Source organism: Pelophylax lessonae (assembly GCF_965119305.1).
Source record: "Pelophylax lessonae genome assembly, chromosome: 10".
Taxonomy (NCBI): domain Eukaryota; kingdom Metazoa; phylum Chordata; class Amphibia; order Anura; family Ranidae; genus Pelophylax; species Pelophylax lessonae.
In genome coordinates, this window is record NC_138777.1 from 228,884,431 (window position 1) to 228,905,049 (window position 20,619).

The 20,619-nt window shown below is 45.1% G+C and overlaps 1 protein-coding gene across 1 annotated transcript in view; it reads right to left on the reverse strand.

The window, feature by feature from the left end:
* The window catches only part of KCTD19 (potassium channel tetramerization domain containing 19), a gene marked incomplete at its 5' end in the record, with an annotated part of 54,348 nt that extends 36,089 nt beyond the window's left edge, over window positions 1-18,259 (reverse strand). The window contains 5 exons of the mRNA XM_082270507.1: window positions 1,447-1,578; window positions 4,624-4,815; window positions 8,258-8,420; window positions 9,668-9,946; window positions 18,203-18,259. Coding sequence (XP_082126633.1) covers window positions 1,447-1,578; window positions 4,624-4,815; window positions 8,258-8,420; window positions 9,668-9,946; window positions 18,203-18,259 — 823 coding nt within the window. The remainder of the gene's footprint in view (window positions 1-1,446; window positions 1,579-4,623; window positions 4,816-8,257; window positions 8,421-9,667; window positions 9,947-18,202) is intronic.
* Between the last annotated feature and the right edge of the window lie 2,360 nt (window positions 18,260-20,619).

Here is a 20,619-nt window from a genome sequence, read left to right on the forward strand (position 1 = left end):
CCCTTTGATCGCCCCTGATTTTAACCCCTTCCCTGTCAGTGTCATTAGTACAGTGACAGTGAAATTTTTTAGCACTGATCATTATATTAGGCTCGGTTCACACTGGGGCGACTTATCAGGCGACAAGTCGCGCTCCATTCAGTGCAGTGGAATCGTTCCAATCAGAGAGACTCATAGAAAAAAGGTTCCTGCACTACTTGGGGGCGACTTCGGAGTGGCTTGCATTGACTTTTATTAAAGAAGGCGTTTGCGAGCCACGCTGAAGTCGTGCTGTAGAGGGCGACACTGAAGACGCCCCAGTGTAAACCAACCCTTATTGTCACTGATCCCCAAAAAAGTGTCACTTAGTATCTGATTCGTCCACCGCAATATCGCAGTTCAGCTATAAGCTGCTGATCGCCGCCATTACTAGTAAAAAAAATGTAAATTAAATAAAAATTCCATAAATATATCCTAGCAAGAGCACAATGGCAGCGAAGGCATCTAGTGCGTCCCTGCACCCAATTCATCCAACAGTACAAAAAGAAGTGGCAACCACCCCAACCTGAGGTGGTTCGACACTTTTTTGTACAGTTGGGCTCTTACCTTGCCCCAGTCAATCCCTGAGAGGTGTGCCCAGATGGTGGGTAAAATACCAGGAGACTAGAGCCTGGAGAAAGAGGAAGCCTTTCTCACTGGCTGCTGGACTACTCCCTCCCCTGGATCAAGCCCATGACCTAGGGTGCTATTCTATCTTCTGTCTTCAGCTGCAAGAACCCAGACTCCTCTAGTCTGCTTCTAATAACTGCCCAAACCTATTGTGTGGTCCTCAGCTGCAGGAGACTTAGACTGTTCCAGTCTACTTTCATGTCATAATAATGCTCCAACATTCTCCTGGTCTACAGCTGGGAGTGAAAGACTGTTGCTACTACCTAATGGAGAGGTGACTCCGCTAATTTTGTGTCTTATATTCTCCTTGTGCACAGCTGGGAGTGAAAGACTATGTTGCTATCACCAGTGTCCTCTGCAAAATCTGTGCTTTGACATTTTGGGGTATCTCATAACCCACTGTCCTTCCACGGGTACAAGTTTTCAGCAAAAAATCCCCTAGGCCAGTGATGGCAAACCTTGGCACCCCAGATGTTTTTTGAACTACATTTCCTATGATGATTATGCACTCTGCAGTGTAGTTAAGCATCATGGGAAATGTAGTTCCAAAACATCTGGGGTGCCAAGGTTCATCATCGCTGCCCTAGGCCGATTATTATGCTGGAGTGAGTGAAATGTTGCTGTGTGCCTGGCTGCCTCTGTACAAATCTTGGAAAGAACCGGTTAAATTACAGCGGCTCTTTTGGGGGTATCACTACACTTCCCAGAAGCATTTTCGCGCTAACCTGGCACCTGCATGAACACACCAGAACATTCTTCATCTCCTACCCACGAGGACAGTATTCAGAGATGACACACCTGAGGACTTCTTTTCATTGTACAATGCTTTCAGAAGACCTGGAAGTTTCAGAGAATTAATTTCTGTTTCCAAAACATCAAAAGCTGAGAAGTTATCTGGCAAAAAAAAGTTCCCGTGATGAAGGAAATTTCCTGAATGAAAACATGAAAATAATTATTCAGCAAACAAGTGTGTTCACGAACCAGAAACACATATACAGTAAACCCCCCTCCATCGCTGGAGTTATGTTCCAGACCCACCTGCAATAAGGGAAAATCCACGAAATAGAAATGCCCTATTTAAATACACCCTAGGCATGTTTTTATAACTTTCACTGTACTTTTAAAAGCATTTTAAGGTCTTTAAACACATTTATAAACCAATAGAAACACATTTAAACACATAAAAGATACCGAGACACAGAGCAAGAGCTATGGAAAACCCAAAAATATTTAAAGTGGAGTTCCGGCCTATTTTGCAACTTGGAGGAAATTTTTGCAAATTCCTGGAGTGCTTTGCAAATTCCTGGAGTGCTCGCTATGCTGATCAACAATTGGGCATTGTCAATTTTTTTTCCGGGGGGTCCCTTACCTTATTTTCAGGGCATTTTTTATTGTACTTCCTCCTTCTCCTCACTCTGTGGCCGCAGCCACCGACATCACTTCCGCCTTTGCATTGCATCCTGGGAGCTGTTTGTCATCACTCCCAGGAGGCTGGAATCTGGAAGAACTCCCAGAACACTCCCTGGAATCAGGAAGGACAAAGCAGATTACACTGCGGCTTCAGATGCCCACATCCAAGATGGCTGCGCCCAGACATCACTTTTAAAAGTAAGATTTTGACTAAAATCCAAAACTGTACACCTTGTAAGTATGACAATAGCGGTTCTGTAAAGGGCGATGGATTAGTATTATAGGGGTATTTCTAGTTAAAAAAGGTATTTGAGGCTGGAACTCCGCTTTAATTAACACAATGATTTAATTAATAAAATAATAGGTCTTTCAGAAAGAAAAACGCAAAATACAGGGACCGCGATATAACGGGGGTTTACTGTATGTGCAAGACAGGAAATTGATTGCAAAGCAAAAAAAAAAAAACACAATATGAACCCAGCATTAAAGAAAATACACAATGTGTGCAATTTAAATTAGAGGCATCAGTTTCCTGTCCAGATCGATTGTTTTTCCCAAGAGTTCTCTTTCAGGAAGCACTGGCATTAACTGAGCTCCACAACAAATAAGGTGGAGCTGCAGAGATTTTACCAACATGATTCCTTTGTGTATAGGGGTAATCTCTCCACCCTTCAGTGGTGTACAGTAAGCACAACTGGGTCGATTTACTAAAGGAATAGTGAATGTTCACTTGTAACCACTTTCCGACCGCGCATTACATGACTCTGCTACCCGGGTAGGGGGCGCGTGTTCTGCCTGTGCTGTGATAAGAGCTCTGTCCTGTGAGAAGGGATGCGCCGGTTTTTGTTTCCCAGCAAAGCACATCCCTTAGTAAAAGCACCAGAGTACACACAAACACTGGTTAGGCACACATTTAAACCCTTGATCTCCGTAGATGCTTAACCCCTTCCCAGTGTCATTAGTTCAGTGATAGTATAAATTTTTAGCACTGATCACTGTATTAGTGTCCCCGGTTCCCGCAGTGTCAAGTTTCAGTTAGTGTCAGTTTGCCCTCCATACTATTGCAGTCCCACTATAAGTCACAGATCGCAAGCATAAAAAAAAAAATTCCAGTATCTATACCATAGTTTGTAGACGTGATAACTTTTGCGCCATCAAGTCAATATACACTTATTGGGATTTTTGTTTACCAAAAATATGTAGCAGAATACATATTGGCCTAAATTAATTAAGAAATTTGATTTTTTTTTTCTATTTTTTTATTGGATGTGTTTTATAGCAGAAAATAAAAAATTCTAAAATTTTTGGTTTTTTTTTTTTTGTTTATAGCGCAAAAAAAAAAAGCCCAGAGGTGATCAAAAACCACCAAAAGAAAGCTCTATTTGTACCCCAATAATAAATCTATGCGTACCGCACACTAGGCTAATCCACACAATTGCGTTAGCTATACATTGGCTGATTGCTATAAACTGGAAATCAGATTCTTTCTCGATCTCTCAACTTAAAGCAAGACTAAACTCTATATATATATATATATATATATATATATATATAATGGAAACAATTTTTCATACCATATATAACTCTATGCATTTTCACACTAACAAATGGAACCCATGAATTACACACTCTGAAATTTTTTTTTTCAAAGTACCAATAATGGGGATCTTCATACTTAAACCCGGACCATTACACACTATGCTTCCTGCCTGTTCTTTAATGTATAAAACTTACCATAATCTTGCGCGATATTATATTTGATACTATTGCAGATCTATTATCCTCAGCTGTTTAACTGATGCCCTATTCCTAACTTTACGTTATTGTGCCTTATTCAATTGCGCAAACATAGAGAATACCTTAAATCATTATATTTTTGTAAACTAAGTGTGTTACCATTGCTTGTCATGACAAATTTGTCAATAAGAGATGGTATTCTGCATACTGTGGATGTAACGAGTGGTTATTTGAGTTACTGTTGCCTTTCTATCATCTGGAACCAGTCTGCCCATTCTCCTCTGACATTAACAAGGCATTTTCCTCCACACAACTGCCGCTCACTGGATATTTTCTCTTTTTCCCACCATTCTCTGTAAACCCGAGAGATGGTTGTGTGTGAAAATCCCAGCAGATAAGCAGTTTTTGAAATACTCAGACCAGCCCGTCTGACACCAACAACCATGCCATGTTCAAAGTCACTTAAATCCTCTTTTTTCCCCATTCTGATGCTCAGTTTGAACTTCAGCAAGTCGTCTTCACCAAGTCTAGATGCCTAAATGCATTGAATAGCGGCCATGTATTTGGCTGATTAGCAATTTGTGTTATCAAGCAATTTAACAGGTGTACCTAATAAAGTAGCTGTTGAGTGTAGAGCCATTTATTCCAAACTGTTCTAAGACTGCTGATTCGGTTGGAGGACTTTCTGATATCCTAAAGCAAGCCATAGACAATGCAATTTTCTTTCCTGCAACTACGGGTTACAGGAAAGAAAATCGCTCGATTCCCTCATCAACACTGATTTTATTTTAACCTATGAATACAAGAAAATTCACATAATATTCTCACCTATGAAGCGAAACTCAGGGCAACCACATTCAACCAATATAAATTTCTCAGAGAACCAAAGCAAGTTATCATCTGTTACAAGCGCAGGGTACTTCTCTAGAATATCAATCGGAAAGAAGCAATAATGAACTTCCTCTTCTGCATCAAGTAAGGGATTCAGTAAAAGTCCAAGAGGGGCTTGGTCCCAGATCCCTAAAGAAAACAAGAGTAACTTGCACATGATCCGAAGAGTCAGAATCAATTGCAACAAAAAAGTACAATTCTAAAACAACAACCTGAAATACACCTAACGGAATCCACGTGTTTGTAAACACAAAACTCAAATGTGTTATACATGTCTCTTTATGAAGTTCATCAGTGCTTTTTATATGAATATGTTATTTGGTCCATTTATTCTTCTGGATTATCTGGTTAATCCTGCAAGCTCCCCACTGCCAGGTTGAAAACTGACCATGCTAGCCGATCCGTCCTATCGTGGTCAGTTTGCCTCCACTGTCATGCAGTTCTGACAAGTGCACAGCCTGCCTGTACCTGGCGTGGTCAGTGTGTGGCCACGCCCCCTGCCCATTCCTTTGCTCTTGATTGACATCAGGTTTCGGAGCCAGCATTACTATGAATGGTTATTGCAAGTCCGCTGCAGAAGGAGGAAGTGACGCCATGCTGATGTGTATGTGCTTGTTTCATCTTGTTGGAAACGCTTACGCTTGGCAACATACAATACTGCCAGTACATGCCTCCCAATGTGGGAATGCCCACCCACAGGCCCGTGATCTGCTAAGCAAGGAAAAGAGATCACCTGACCGGCACATTAAAGGTACGAAAAAGGTAAAAAAAATATGGATCATTTATATGACTAAAATTGCACAAATTTGTGAACTCAAAAAAAATTTGTGAAAAAAAATTTGTTCTATATATGTGTAAAATAAACAATTAATAAATTCACTGCCACCACCTTAAAGTTAAAACAAGTTTCCATACAACAAATTAGAATACAGATCCATATTTGAGGAGGCACTGTCATCAAATATAAAAATATCCCAACATTACCCACTAAAAGTTAAAAAATAAACATAATAGGCTAGTCTTTTACACTACTTCTCCTATGCCAAAGAACACTCAGCAGAGCACTCAATCACCATTTTACACACAGCTTCCAGTTCTACACGGAACAAAACAGAAGCCAATACTTCTGCTATATCTATTACACCCTTTATTAAGGCACTCAGTTCATACACTCACTGAGTAATATTGTACGTCTATAGCAGGGATCTCCAAACTACGGCCCTCCAGCTGTTGCAGGACTACACGTCCCATTGTAAAATTCTGACATTCACAGACATGACTAGGCATGATGGGAATTGTAGTTTCTGAAAAACTGGAGGGCCATAATTTGGAGACCCCCTGGTCTATAGCAATCCCTTATTCATAACAACTATAAATTGCCTCTCTGTGGGAAGAGAGAAAACACAGTGCACTTTTTAATACTATAATGAACAACCCTATACAGATAATTACAGATAATAACCATTGGTGGTTATGAGTAAGCAACTAACAATGTCGTGAAACGCGTCAACCGGACACGTCTGTTTTGTACTCTGTCTGTCTACTTTATTTTGAGGAATAAAGAAACCTTTGATTTCATCATATCACCCTGAGTGCGGTCTCACATTTGGATTTCTCATACTCCTGGACGGCGGATCTGACCTGCACCGGGTTTGGAACATATACCTGAGCGGCTTCCTCTTCTACCTTTCAATCAAGGATGTCAAACGTCAATGGCAATCAGCTTTCTTTATCTGAATATGCTTTCTTCAGAATATACAATGTCATCAGACCACGAGCAAGACGCAGTGTGGCGGTCTCATGTTTAATAACAGCAGTCTTTATACACATATTTTTGGCTATCTAAACTATGGCCACCTATCAGGGACATATTTGCACACGTGGGCCTTTTTAAGGACTTTATACACAGACTTCCTCGTAGGTCGTATACGGATCGTTCTAGGCAACCCAGCAAAGCTCCTTACACAGGTACATTTTTTTGTATGCATCTTTAATTGTCTTTTTTTATTTCCATTTTTTCATTTCATTTTTGATCATATTTTCCCCTTTTTTCTGTTTTATAATTTTTCCTTATGGTTTGTCTCAACAATCCATCAACCCCCCTCCCTCCTTAACCTTTTCATTCTGTGGAGGCTTTTTCCTCTGGGATTTTTGTAACCAACATTTTTTCTATTTTTATTTTGATCCACACATGGGCTCCTTAGGGACCTGTTTCGGAGACATTTCTAGGGCCACTTTCTCATCTCCATTCTTGACGCTCTATTCTGGTCTCTGTCTCTTCATCCATTCATCTTCTGGATCCTTACTCCACCTCGACATGGTCAGTCATTCTATTCATGGTACGGGTTCAGTTCAATGTGGCTGTTATGATTTTTATACATGATTTTGTTTTAGATGTAATGCATCTTTAAATTAATGTATGTTATTTTGTTATAATCGCTATTACCTGTGTATTCTCTATTACAGAAAAGTTATGTATGCATATTGAGTTCCCTTGCTCACACTCCTGACGAAGGGTATTCCCATAATGCGTAGGGTGTCGGATGTCTACTGGAAACCTATGCTCTATTTTTGTTGAAAATGACAAGTTTTTACATTTCATTACTATGTTACATGTATATATTATTATGTTGATTTTATTGTGCTTTATTAAAAAATATTATTTTAATTAACATTTGTGGTGTTACTTTTGGCCTAAAAAGTCCCGTTCCCTAAGGGGGGGTTTTCTTTGTTGCATATTAGGGACAGTGGAAATTTCCTAACTGACCTTTAACAATTATCATGATCATGCACAGATGTTGATATGTCCTGTAAGGGTAAACCCAAAACTCATGGGTTTCAGTAACATAAATATAATTTTCAATCTGGCTTCAACAGTCAAAATGTTACTGAAACTTATAAGTTCTGGGTTTACCCTTACAGTCCTCAGCACTCATTGTTTGAGCCAGTAAGGTTACACCGGCCCCATAAACATAAATGATTATAAGAACAAATGAACAGTTTTAATCAAATATGACATTAAAACAATCCCTTAATTAATCAGATTCCGGGAATAGATCTTTCTATACCAATCTAGACATTATACCAAACTAGGACATTTCACAGAACTAGCTTTTAAAGTCCAAAAACCTCAATTCTACTTATTATCAGAACACAAGTTATTATTAATTAGTTAATCTACCTTATTTCAAGGAATCTGACAAATTACATGTAATACAAGTTATATATTTAAAGTTACAATGGTAAGTGTACAATGTCCCTTTGTGCATACAGAAGAAATCCTGAACAGTATTAGTAGTAGTATGGTATACATTATTATATTTTTCAAACAATATGATCTTCATATTTAATATTCAACTTATTAGTATTTAGCCTTTTCATTAAAAAAAAACCATATACTGTAGTTATCGGCAGCGTAATCCAGAAGGGATACATAAAAAGTCACTGTCACTTTACAAAGACTGAGTTTAAATGGTTAATGTTGGATGATTTTTCTATTTATGATTACATATTGAACTATTTATTCATTGATAGATGATAACTTGCATTCACAACTACTTTAAATCCTTACCTGGAGACAAGGAAATTTTTAGTGACCACTCAGATAGTTTGTTGCTACATTTTTGGGTTTTCCAGTAGTTCATGGGTGCTTCCTCACTGGTTGGAATGTCTGGCAATGTTTGTTCATGCAGGCGAGGTTTTTCTTCTTTTCCTGCCTTCAGCTTGTCTATGGCCTGTCAATGGTGAACAAATGGTGGTCATATTCACACAAAGATTAGAGACAAGTCTAAAGCTGGCCATAGATGGATCAAAACTCAGCCGATTAAGCAAGGACCGGACAAATTCGATCCATCTATGGGCAGGCCCATTGTACAACCAGCATGTCAGATTGTTAGCATGCGATTATTGCCAGTGACTATAGCTGCTAGCAGTAATCATTGTCAAAGATCTATTCCTTCTTTAGGGCTTGAGCTTAATGGAGTGATCGGAGGACTCTAATGTGGCACAATCACCAAGATTTAATTGTTTGCTTCCTAAAAAATCTGAAAGATCAAAGATCAGATCAGATCGATAGATCAGAATATATTGATTCACTGATCTTTGACACATCTGAATATTTATGAAGCAAACAATTAAATCCTGGTGATTTCCAATTTCTCCATCAAACTTGGGCCCCGAACAAGGGGGAGATTGTTGGCTACTGTATTATTCTTACAGCCACAGCACCTGCAGCGTTTTGATAACCAATGTGCTCAGTGGGTATAAGAATGTATCTGCTAGTATTACCAGTGAAGTCTAAAGGCCCGTAAACACGATACGAAAATAGGAAGGGAAATTTCGTCCGACGAACGATCTGCCGATTTTTGGATCGTTAGTATAGTGCTTTTGACAGCCGATTACGGATTTTCGGACATCAAAAACTGGATGTGCAGGCTATGAAATTTTTATCGTACGTCAACACACTGTCCGATTTTCGTTTAATTAGTACAGTTTTTGTCTGAAAAAAATCCTAAGAGCAAGACTAGGCATGCTCGGAAACGAAAGAACACATACAAAACAATTCAACACATGACATCACTTCTGAAGTTGAATTCTGTCGTACAGGAAATTTCGTATAAAAATAACCTCTTCACTTTCCACATGAGACTAGCATGCAACAAAAAACGGACGACAGATCGTTCGATAATCTGATCGTGTGTACGGGTTTTTACGCTAGTCAAAAATGATGATTTAGAGTAGGAAAGGGTTGGGACCTCTGTAGGTTTTTACTGCTGTGTCCACATTCTAGAGACCTTCTTGCACTTCCCAGAGACAGAAAGAGGAAGCAAGAACACAGACAGCAATAAAAGCCAGGCAGAGATTCTAACAATTCCTCACTCTATCCGAAACTAGAAAAAAAATGTTTTGACTGAAGTTACAGAACTTGGGTAAAGTCAACATATATAAAGGAACAGCTGCAGAACAAATGTTCAATAAATACCTCAATAACTGATGGGAGATTGAGCCCTCTAGCTTGTTCATACAACAGATCCAGCTCTGATAAGCTGGATATTGGGAGCTGCGAAGTGAGCAGGAATTGATGAATATGTCTGAACACAAAGCCATCCCGGTCTAGGAATATCCTCGTTCTATCAGACTTCGGTAACAAGCAGGCCTCCCGATATAGTAACGATTCAGAGAAAGGAGTGAGTTTAATCTTGGGTATGTGGAAGATCCATGCACCAACATTAATGCATTCATCTGCTGGGCTCGCCTCTACCTGTATGACACAAAACAATAACAGCAATTTACTTTAAAGTTTAAAGTATTTTTTTTTAAAATAACAAACATGTCATACTTACCTGCCTTGCGCAATGGTTTTTGCATGGAACGATTCATTGCACTAGGGTGCATGCGTTCTTTCTTTTTTGCTCATATATTGTTTCTGACACCCAGTGGATGAAGTGTGAGCTGCAGCTGTCCCTGGATGCCTTATCCATTTGCCGCACAATCCCTGTACCTGGAACATCATTTTGCTGAAGTGGTTGTACCGGGATAATATGCAGCTGCAGGCATCACCCGGGTACCGTTTTTTAGAGCCAGCGGTCGGCTCTCTTGTAATAACAATCAGATTGGCTAACTAGCCACTTGATTGCTATTACAAGCAGCGGGTGGGGATGTTGCCCTCCCTCTCGCCGCCTTCTGTGGCTTGCTCAGGCTCTCCCGTCCCACCGTGTCCGCCGGCTGGTCAGGCACCCAAACAAAGCCAGAATAGACTTTGATCGGGTCTTCGCTATGGTAACCCTGGAGCGATGACCTGACATCACTTCCGGTTTACCAGAATGTCAATGCCACCATTTTCAAAAAAATGGAGTTCTGAATGCTTTTAAAGTGGTTGGGATCAGGAGGGAGGGACCAGTAGCGCAAAGAGTGGCTCTAGAAGAGGAAGAGAGAGGCTGCTCTGTGCAAATCCATTGCACAAAGCTGGGAAGAATAACATGTTTTTAGGGGAAAAAAGGAGACTTTAATATCACTTTAAGTGCAGAGGAGGGATTTGGGGTTTTATTGACCTCCAATCCCTACATAAAGAGCAACTGCCGCGTGCCCATTGCTGTCACAAGGGATGTTTACATTGCTTGGGACAGCAATAAAAGTGATAAAAAATAAAATAAAAGTAAGGCAACACAGAAAAAAAATGAACGTGCCCCTGCCCCTCAGCGCCCCCCTCCCCCGTGCATACGCGCAAAGGCAAACGCATGCGTCGGTTCCGCACGCAGGCTTACAGCAATCATCCCACACATGTGAGGTATCACTGTAAACATCAGATCATAGGCAGTAATTCTAGTATTACACCTCCTCTGTACATATAAAGTCGTTATCTGTAAAGGCTTTTAAAGTCTCACCTATATATAGAAAAATTTACGTTGTTTGTCGCTGCTGCACAGGCATGCGCAGTTTCAAAGCTTGACATGTTTGGTATCTATTTACTTGGCGTAACATCATCTTTTACATTTATCAAAAAAAAAAAATGGGTTATGTATTGTATTTTTTTTTTTTTGCATTCAAATTCAAAAAAGTGTATTTTTCCCCCCAAAATTGTGTTTAAGAAAACGCTGTGCAAATACCGCGTGACATAAAAAATTGCAAAACCCACAAATTTATTGTCTAGAGCCTCTGCTTAAAAAAAAATATAATGTTTAGGGATTCTAAATAATTTCCGCTTGTCCGCTCTCATCAGATCCGATCCGCTCCGATTACTGAACGGATGGAAAAATAGGGTTTCCATCCGTCCAGATTTCACGGACAGGATCAGATACGGATGGCAGCGGGTGTCAGCGGAGGTGTCTCCGCTGACACCCGCTGCCCCATAGAGCTGCATGGTGGATCCGATCAGATCCGCCTAAAAAACTGACAGGCGGATCTGATCGGATCGCCCGTGTGAAAGAGCCCTTACATAGTTAGTCAGGTTGAAAAAAGACACATCTGGCTCAACCAATAAAAAACATGTAAACAAAAAGTGCCAGAAAAAGCCTGGTCTTCAAGTGGATATCTACTATTGCTACCTTATAGGCGGAGCGCAAACAGGCAACGTCTTTGCAGCCATAGGACTGTGGAGGAGCGTATTTACCAGATATATATTTTTGTGCATGTATCCCGAATTAACAATTTTATAAAACAAGATCTACGCAGTGTTGCACCAGCCCCTCCAAATCACTTTAAAAATTGAATGCAACAAATTTAATGCAACATGTTTCTATATAGAATATTAAAAAATAAAGCACTTGCACAAATGCTCCATTGTATAAAGAGTTCTATTAACCACTTAAACCCTGCTCACATTGCTGCTACTGCGGCAATGTGGCTCGTTATCGTCCAGCGACGTAGACCTACGTCGCTGGACTCCACCCCTTGTGGGCGGCGCTCACGCGCCGCCGGAGGCTCGCTCCCGCTGGGTTCAGTCACAGCGGGAGTCGGGCCAGGGGAGGAGCAGCGGCGATCGCCGCTGCTCTGCCCCGATCGTCGGGGAATCGAGTGAGGAGATCCGCCCGCCTGTGTAAACAGAGCGGGCGGATCTCCATAGTGACAGGGAGTGACAGATCGGAGTGTTCAGCATAGCTGGACATCCGATCTGTCCTTCTGTCACTCAGTCACCTCCCCCCCCCCCACACGTCAGTAAGCACTAGGCATACATTAACCCCTCCCTCTCCAATAAAATTAACCCCTTCCCTGCCAGTGTCATTTTTACAGTAACAGTGCATATTTATAGCACTGATTACTGCAGTAATGTCACTGGTACCCCCAAAAGTGTCAAAAATGTCAGTCAAGGGTCCGATCTGTCCGCCGCAATGTCGCAGTACCGCAAAAAAAAAAAAATCGCAGATCGCCGCCATTACGCGTTAAAAAAAAAAAACACCAAAAATGACAGAAATCTTTCCCTTTGTTAGTAAACGCAATAACTTTTGCGCAAACCAATCAAAATACGCTTATTGCGATTTTTTTTTTACCAAACATATGTAGCAGAAAACAAATTGGCCAAAAATTTAAAAAAAATTTGATTTCTACATTTTTTGGGGGGGGAAATTTCATATAAAAAAATGTGAAAAATATTGTCATTTTTTCAAAATAAACGCTCTTTTTTGGTTTATAGCGCAAAAAGTAAAAATCGCACAGGTGATCAAATACCACCAAAAGAAAGCTCTGTTTATGGGAAAAAAGGACGCAAATTTCGTTTGGGTACAGCATCGCATGACCGCGCAATTGTCAGTTAAAGTCGCACAGCGCCGAATCGCAAAAAGTGGCCTGGACGTAAGACAGCAAAATCCTCTGGTGGTAAAGTGGTTAATGTACTCCATTGATAACATAAGATTACAACATTTTGGCGATTGCTCAAATCTGGGGCACAACCATGCAGCAAATTTGCCTGCACCACATTTATTATTATTTCTCTGTTAAAGAGGAGATAAATTCCCCTCCCCCAGCAAGTAGCTTTGCAGGGATTTTTTTTTTTTTATCCATTTTATTTTTAGCCCCACCCCCTGCCACCATTTCGCCCTAGGCAAGAACGATGTAACGATGTGTCCTGCACCCTCCAGGCATTCTTTTATTATATCTCCTAAGAGGCTGCAGGAATGGCACATTGATCAGCCAGGGGCAGTCTGGTGCATTATCAGAGCTGGCTGTGAAGAAAGAGGAGGAGCTAGGTGGAGGAGTGAAGAACAAGGAGCAGGTGGGTGGAGGAGTGAAGAACAAGGAGCAGCTGGGTGGAGGAGGGAAGGAGGAGAAGGAAGAGCTGGGTAAGAAGTGAAGGAGGAGGAAGAGCTGAGTGAGGAGTGAAGGAGTAAAGAAAGAAAATTAGGTGGGTGGAATAAAGGAGGAGCTGGATGGAGCAGTGAAGAAGTAGTTGGGTGAGGAGTGAAGGAGGAGGAGGAGATGGGTGGAGGAGTGAAGAAGAAAGCGGAGTTGGGTGGAGGAATGAAGAAGGAAGAGAAGTTATGTGGAGAAGTGAAGGAGGAGAAGCAGTTGGGTGAGGAGTGAAGAAGGAGTAGTAGTAATTGGGTGAGGAGTGAAAGAGGAGGAGCTGGGTGGACGAATGAAGGAAGAGGAACTGGGTGGAGGAGTGAAGGAGGAGGAGCAAGTTAGGTGGAGAGTGAAGGAAGGAAGATGAGGTGGGTTGGATGAAGGAGGAGCTGGATGGAGGAGGAATAGTTGGGTGAGGAGTGAAGTAGGAGGAGGAGATGGGTGGAGGAGTGAAGGAGGAGGAGGGTGGAGGAGTGAAGAAGGAAGAGGGGTTGGGTGAGGAGTGAAGGAGGAGGAGTTGGGTAAGGAGGAGGAGTCAGGCGGAGGAGTGAAGGAGTAGGAGTCGGGCGGAGGAGTGAAGGAGGAGGAGGAGTTGGGTGAGGAGTGAAAAAGAAGGAGCTGGGTGGAGAAGTGAAAAGAGAGTGAAGGAGGAAGAGGAGTTGGGTGGAGGAGTGAAAGAGGAGGAGTTGGGTAAGGAGTGAAGGGGGAGTTGGGTGGAGGAGTGAAGAAGGAAGAGGAGTTGGGTGGAGGAGTTAAGGAGGAGGAGTTGGGTGGAGGAGTTAAGGAGGAGGAGTTGGGTGGAGGAGTTAAGGAGGAGGAGTTGGGTGGAGGAGTGAAGGAGGAGGAGTTGGATGGAGGAGTGAAGGAGGAGGAGTTGGGTGGAGAAGTTAAGGAGGAGGAGTTGGGTGGAGAAGGAAGAGGTTAATGAAGTGTGGTGAGGAGTTGGTGTCTCAGTGATGAAGGAATGAGGTGTTATCAGTGAGGGGGAGTGAAGGTATGAGGAGTGAGGTATGAAGTGGCGGTAGAATGATGAGGGAAAGGTGGGTGAGGAGTGAAAGAGTAGGAGTGAAGTGAAATGTGGTGAGGAGTTGGTGTCTCGGTGATGAAGAAATGATGTGTTATTGGTGAGGTATGAAGTGGCAGTAGAAGGATGAGGTAAGGTGAGTGGAAACTTGAAGGAGGAGGAAGATCTGGCTTAGGAGTGAAGGAGTTGGGTGAGCAGTGGAGGAGGAGTTGCGTGGAGGAGTGAGTAAAGGAGTTGGATGAAGAAGTGAAGGAGGAGGAGTAGGAGTTGGGTGAGGAGTGAAGGATGAAGAGTTGGGTAGTAGAAGGATGAGGGGAAGGTGGGTGAGGAGTGAGGCGGCGGAGGAAGGATAAGGTGAAGGTGGGTGACGAGTGAGGTATTGTGAGGAGTGAGGCCCTGGTAGAAGGATGAGAGGAAGGTGGGTGAGGAGTGAGGAAGGTGGGTGAGGAGTGAGGCCCTGGTAGAAGGATGAGAGGAAGGTGGGTGAGGAGTGAGGAAGGTGGGTGAGGAGTGAGGCCCTGGTAGAAGGATGAGAGGAAGGTGGGTGAGGAGTGAGGTATGGTGAGCAGTGAGGTGGCAGTAGAAGGATGAGGGGAAGGTGGGTGAGGAGTGAGGTGTGGTGAGGAGTGAGGTATGAAGTGGTGGAAGAAGGATGAGGGAAAGGTGGGTGAGGAGTAAGGTGAAGGTAGAAGGATGAGGGGAAGGTGGGTGAGGAGTGAGGCAGCTGTGGAAGGATGAGGAAGGGTGGGTGAGGAGTGACGTGGCGGTGGAGGGATGAGGGGGAGGTGGGTGAGGAGTAAGGTGTCAGTAGAAGGATGAGGGGGAAGGTGGGTGAGGAGTGAGGCGGCGGTGAAAGGATGAGGGAAAAGTGGGTGAGGAGTGAGGCGGTGGAGGGATAGGGGAAGGTGGGTGAGGAGTGAGGCGGTGGAGGGATAGGGGAAGGTGGGTGAGGAGTAAGGCAGCAGTAGAAGGATGAGGGGAAGGTGGGTGAGGAGTGAGGCGGCAGTAGAAGGATGAGGGGAAGGTGGGTGAGGAGTGAGGCCGTGGAGGGATGAGGGGAAGGTGGGTGAGGAGTGAGGTGGCAGTAGAGGGATGATGGAAGGTGGATGAGGAGTGAAGTCTGGTGAGGAGTGAGGTGAGGAGTGAAGTCTGGTGAGGAGTGAAGTCTGGTGAGGAGTGAGGTGAGGATGAGGGGAAGGTTGGTGAGGAGTGGTAAGGATGATGGGTGTGGTGAGGAGTGAGGTAAGGTAAGGATGAGGAGGAAGGTGGGTGAGGAGTAAGGTGTGGTAAGGATGATGGGTGAGGTGAGGAGTGAGGTGTGGTGAGGAGTGAGGTGAGGCGAAGGTGTGGTGAGGAGTGAGGTGAGGAGTGAGGTGAGGAGGAAGGTGGGTGAGGTGTGGTGAGGAGTGAGGTGAGGAGGAAGGTGGGTGAGGAGTGAGGTGAGGAGGAAGGTGGGTGAGGAGTGAGGCAGCAGTAGAAGGATGAGGGGAAGGTGGGTGAGGAGTGAGGCGGCAGTAGAAGGATGAGGGGAAGGTGGGTGAGGAGTGAGGCCGTGGAGGGATGAGGGGAAGGTGGGTGAGGTGGCAGTAGAGGGATGATGGAAGGTGGATGAGGAGTGAAGTCTGGTGAGGAGTGAAGTCTGGTGAGGAGTGAAGTGAGGATGAGGGGAAGGTTGGTGAGGAGTGGTAAGGATGATGGGTGTGGTGAGGAGTGAGGTAAGGTAAGGATGAGGAGGAAGGTGGGTGAGGAGTAAGGTGTGGTAAGGATGATGGGTGAGGTGAGGAGTGAGGTGTGGTGAGGAATGAGGTGAGGAGGAAGGTGGGTGAGGAGGAAGGTGGGTGAGGAGTGAGGCAGCAGTAGAAGGATGAGGGGAAGGTGGGTGAGGAGTGAGGCGGCAGTAGAAGGATGAGGGGAAGGTGGGTGAGGAGTGAGGCGGCAGTAGAAGGATGAGGGGAAGGTGGGTGAGGAGTGAGGCCGTGGAGGGATGAGGGGAAGGTGGGTGAGGAGTGAGGTGGCAGTAGAGGGATGATGGAAGGTGGATGAGGAGTGAAGTCTGGTGAGGAGTGAGGTGAGGAGTGAAGTCTGGTGAGGAGTGAGGTGAGGAGTGAAGTCTGGTGAGGAGTGAGGTGAGGAGTGAAGTCTGGTGAGGAGTGAGGTGAGGAGTGAAGTCTGGTGAGGAGTGAGGTGAGGATGAGGGGAAGGTTGGTGAGGAGTGGTAAGGATGATGGGTGTGGTGAGGAGTGAGGTAAGGTAAGGATGAGGAGGAAGGTGGATGAGGAGTAAGGTGTGGTAAGGATGATGGGTGAGGTGAGGAGTGAGGTGAGGAGGAAGGTGGGTGAGGAGTGAGGCAGCAGTAGAAGGATGAGGGGAAGGTGGGTGAGGAGTGAGGCCGTGGAGGGATGAGGGAAAGGTGGGTGAGGAGTGAAGTCTGGTGAGGAGTGAGGTGAGGATGAGGGGAAGGTTGGTGAGGAGTGGTAAGGATGATGGGTGTGGTGAGGAGTGAGGTAAGGTAAGGATGAGGAGGAAGGTGGGTGAGGAGTAAGGTGTGGTAAGGATGATGGGTGAGGTGAGGAGTGAGGTGTGGTGAGGAATGAGGTGAGGAGGAAGGTGGGTGAGGAGGAAGGTGGGTGAGGAGTGAGGCAGCAGTAGAAGGATGAGGGGAAGGTGGGTGAGGAGTGAGGCGGCAGTAGAAGGATGAGGGGAAGGTGGGTGAGGAGTGAGGCGGCAGTAGAAGGATGAGGGGAAGGTGGGTGAGGAGTGAGGCCGTGGAGGGATGAGGGGAAGGTGGGTGAGGAGTGAGGTGGCAGTAGAGGGATGATGGAAGGTGGATGAGGAGTGAAGTCTGGTGAGGAGTGAGGTGAGGAGTGAAGTCTGGTGAGGAGTGAGGTGAGGAGTGAAGTCTGGTGAGGAGTGAGGTGAGGAGTGAAGTCTGGTGAGGAGTGAGGTGAGGAGTGAAGTCTGGTGAGGAGTGAGGTGAGGATGAGGGGAAGGTTGGTGAGGAGTGGTAAGGATGATGGGTGTGGTGAGGAGTGAGGTAAGGTAAGGATGAGGAGGAAGGTGGATGAGGAGTAAGGTGTGGTAAGGATGATGGGTGAGGTGAGGAGTGAGGTGAGGAGGAAGGTGGGTGAGGAGTGAGGCAGCAGTAGAAGGATGAGGGGAAGGTGGGTGAGGAGTGAGGCCGTGGAGGGATGAGGGAAAGGTGGGTGAGGAGTGAAGTCTGGTGAGGAGTGAGGTGAGGATGAGGGGAAGGTTGGTGAGGAGTGGTAAGGATGATGGGTGTGGTGAGGAGTGAGGTAAGGTAAGGATGAGGAGGAAGGTGGGTGAGGAGTAAGGTGTGGTAAGGATGATGGGTGAGGTGAGGAGTGAGGTGTGGTGAGGAGTGAGGTGAGGAGGAAGGTGGGTGAGGTGTGGTGAGGAGTGAGGTGAGGCGAAGGTGGGTGAGGAGTGAGGTGAGGAGGAAGGTGGGTGAGGAGTGAGGTGAGGAGGAAGGTGGGTGAGGTGAAGGTGTGGTGAGGAGGAAGGTGTGGTGAGGAGTGAGGTGAGGTGAAGGTGTGGTGAGGATGAGGAGGAAGGTGAGGTGAGGAGTGAGGTGTGGTGAGGAGTGAGGTGTGGTGAGGATGAGTAGCGGGGAAGGGACCGGCCCGGTGTTCGGTCAGTGTCGGGGTGACAGCGGAGGCTCCGCCCCTCCTCCATGACATCTCCGCGCTCAGTCACCTCTCTGGCGGCCATGACAGAACCTTCTCCTTCCTCCGCAGAACCGCCTACAATCATTTCCCCGCCCCCTTCTCAGCGTCAGCCGCATCTCTCTCAGCGTTCGGCTTTTGCCTCCTCTATTGGCTGCTGGAGTTAGGAACTTCCCGCCCCTTACAGCGGATCCCGCTCTTCCCGTCTTCTTTCTTGTTTCCCCAGTTGCTGTGGGGAGTGTTGATGAGGCTGCACCCACTTCATATTCCTGCCAAATAAAAGTAAAACTACTAAAAAATAAACAGAACGCTTTCCTCTTCTTCTAAAGGGTTAAAACTCCTGTAAGGTTTTTCTTTTTTTTTGCCCTATTGAGGAGATTTTCCTTCATTTCCTGTCCCATAGCCATAACAGGAAGTGAGAGGAAATCCATGGTTGTCACCAGAACTAGTGTCCCCGAAGGAAGGTTTCCCATCTATTTCTATACAGTTTTGACAGGGCAGGCCGGTGTTCTATCAGATTACCGCTACCCATCAGAAAATGCAACGGAAGTGACGTTGGAAACACAATTGCTTATTGCGCATGCTCTATGCGTTCCAACATGGCCGCTATGCATTTCAATATGTTTCCTAATCTGACAGAACAGGAAGGCGGCAGCGGACATCTTCTTACACCCAGACAAGTCTTCAATGTCGCACTTATTTTAGCGGTACCTCACCTTATATACTGAAATTGTTATTTACTGATATAATCCCTTTGTCGCTGAGCAGTGCGGGGTGTACCAAGATGGCCGTCACCACCTTCTGCCTGCAGGTTTCTCTCACTTTTTTACTATAATACAATAATAATGTAAACGTCATGCTGTGATCCAGTATATAAGGTGAGGTACCGCTAAAATAAGTGTGAAATTAAAGACTTGGGTGGGTGTAAGAAGATGTCCGCCGCTGCTTCGTGTTCTGTCAGATTAGGAAACCCATTAGAAAGCATAGCGGCCATGTTGGAACGCATAGCGGCCATGTTGGAACGCATAGAGCAGGCGCACTAAGGAATTTTTGCTCAGAACGTCACTTCCATTACATTTTCTGATGGGTGGCGCTATTCTGACAGGACACCGGGAATCGCAGCATGAAGGATTACTCCGCCTTCACCCGAAAATCACCACATCGTCCCATGTCTGCCCCTTGCTGAACACATGGGGGCCAGACAGAGGGAAATTGTTTTTTTTGTTATAATTTCTGCAGACTTCACCATGGTGCCACAAAGTAACGAGTCCCCCTCTCTGCCCCCGGGCCCCCCGCTGAGCTGTCAGAATTTACACGATTGGCGGATTTGCCTTAGGGCTCCATTACATGTGTGCTGCCCTCTAAAGAGCGACTGGCGATGGACTTCTTTTGACAGGCAGTAAGGAGGGGTTGTCACCTCCTCACCCCCTGCTTTAACCCCTCAAAACCCACCCACCACCACATGCGTTGCCTCAGGCCCCTATCAGGTCAAGGGGCTGAATTCAACCCATTCTGCTGAACACTAGGTGGGGGGGATAATTCTTGTTGTGTTATAATGCAAAACATTGTAGCCATGGCATGTGTACACTCCTGACCCTTGCCCTTGTAGCTTAGGGGGAGTATTTGAGGGGGGGGGGGAGGAAATACTCCCCACCATCCCCCAATATACAAGTGTGGTGAGGTATGTGAAGTGAGCCCTGCGCTCTGTACATTACATACTCCTGAGCCCTGTGCTCTGTACATTACATACTCCTGAACCCTGCGCTCTGTACATTACATACTCCTTAGCCCTGCGTTCTGTACATTACATACTCCTGAGCCCTGCGCTATGTACATTATATACTCCTGACACCTGCGCTCTGTACAATACATTCTCCTGAGCCCTGTACATTACATACTCCTGAGCCCTGTGCTCTGTACATTACATACTCCTGAGCCCTGCGCTCTGTACATTACATACTCCTAAACCCTGCGCTCTGTACATTACATACTCCTGAGCCCTGCGCTCTGTACATTATATACTCCTGACACCTGCGCTCTGTACAATACATACTCCTGAGCCCTGTACATTACATACTCCTAAGCCCTGTGCTCTGTACATTACATACTCCTGAGCCCTGTGCTCTGTAGATTAAATACTCCTGAGCCCTGTACATTAAATACTCCTGAGCCCTGCGCTCTGTACATTACATACTCCTGAGCCCTGCTCTCTGTACATTACATACTCCTGAGCCCTGCTCTCTGTACATTACATACTCCTGAGCCCTGCGCTCTGTACATTACATACTCCTGACCCCTGCGCTCTGTACATTACATACTCCTGAGCCCTGCGCTCTGTACATTGCATACTCCTGAGCCCTGCGCTCTGTACATTAAATACTCCTGAGCCCTGCGCTCTGTACATTACATACTCCTGCGCTCTGTACATTACATACTCCTGAGCCCTGC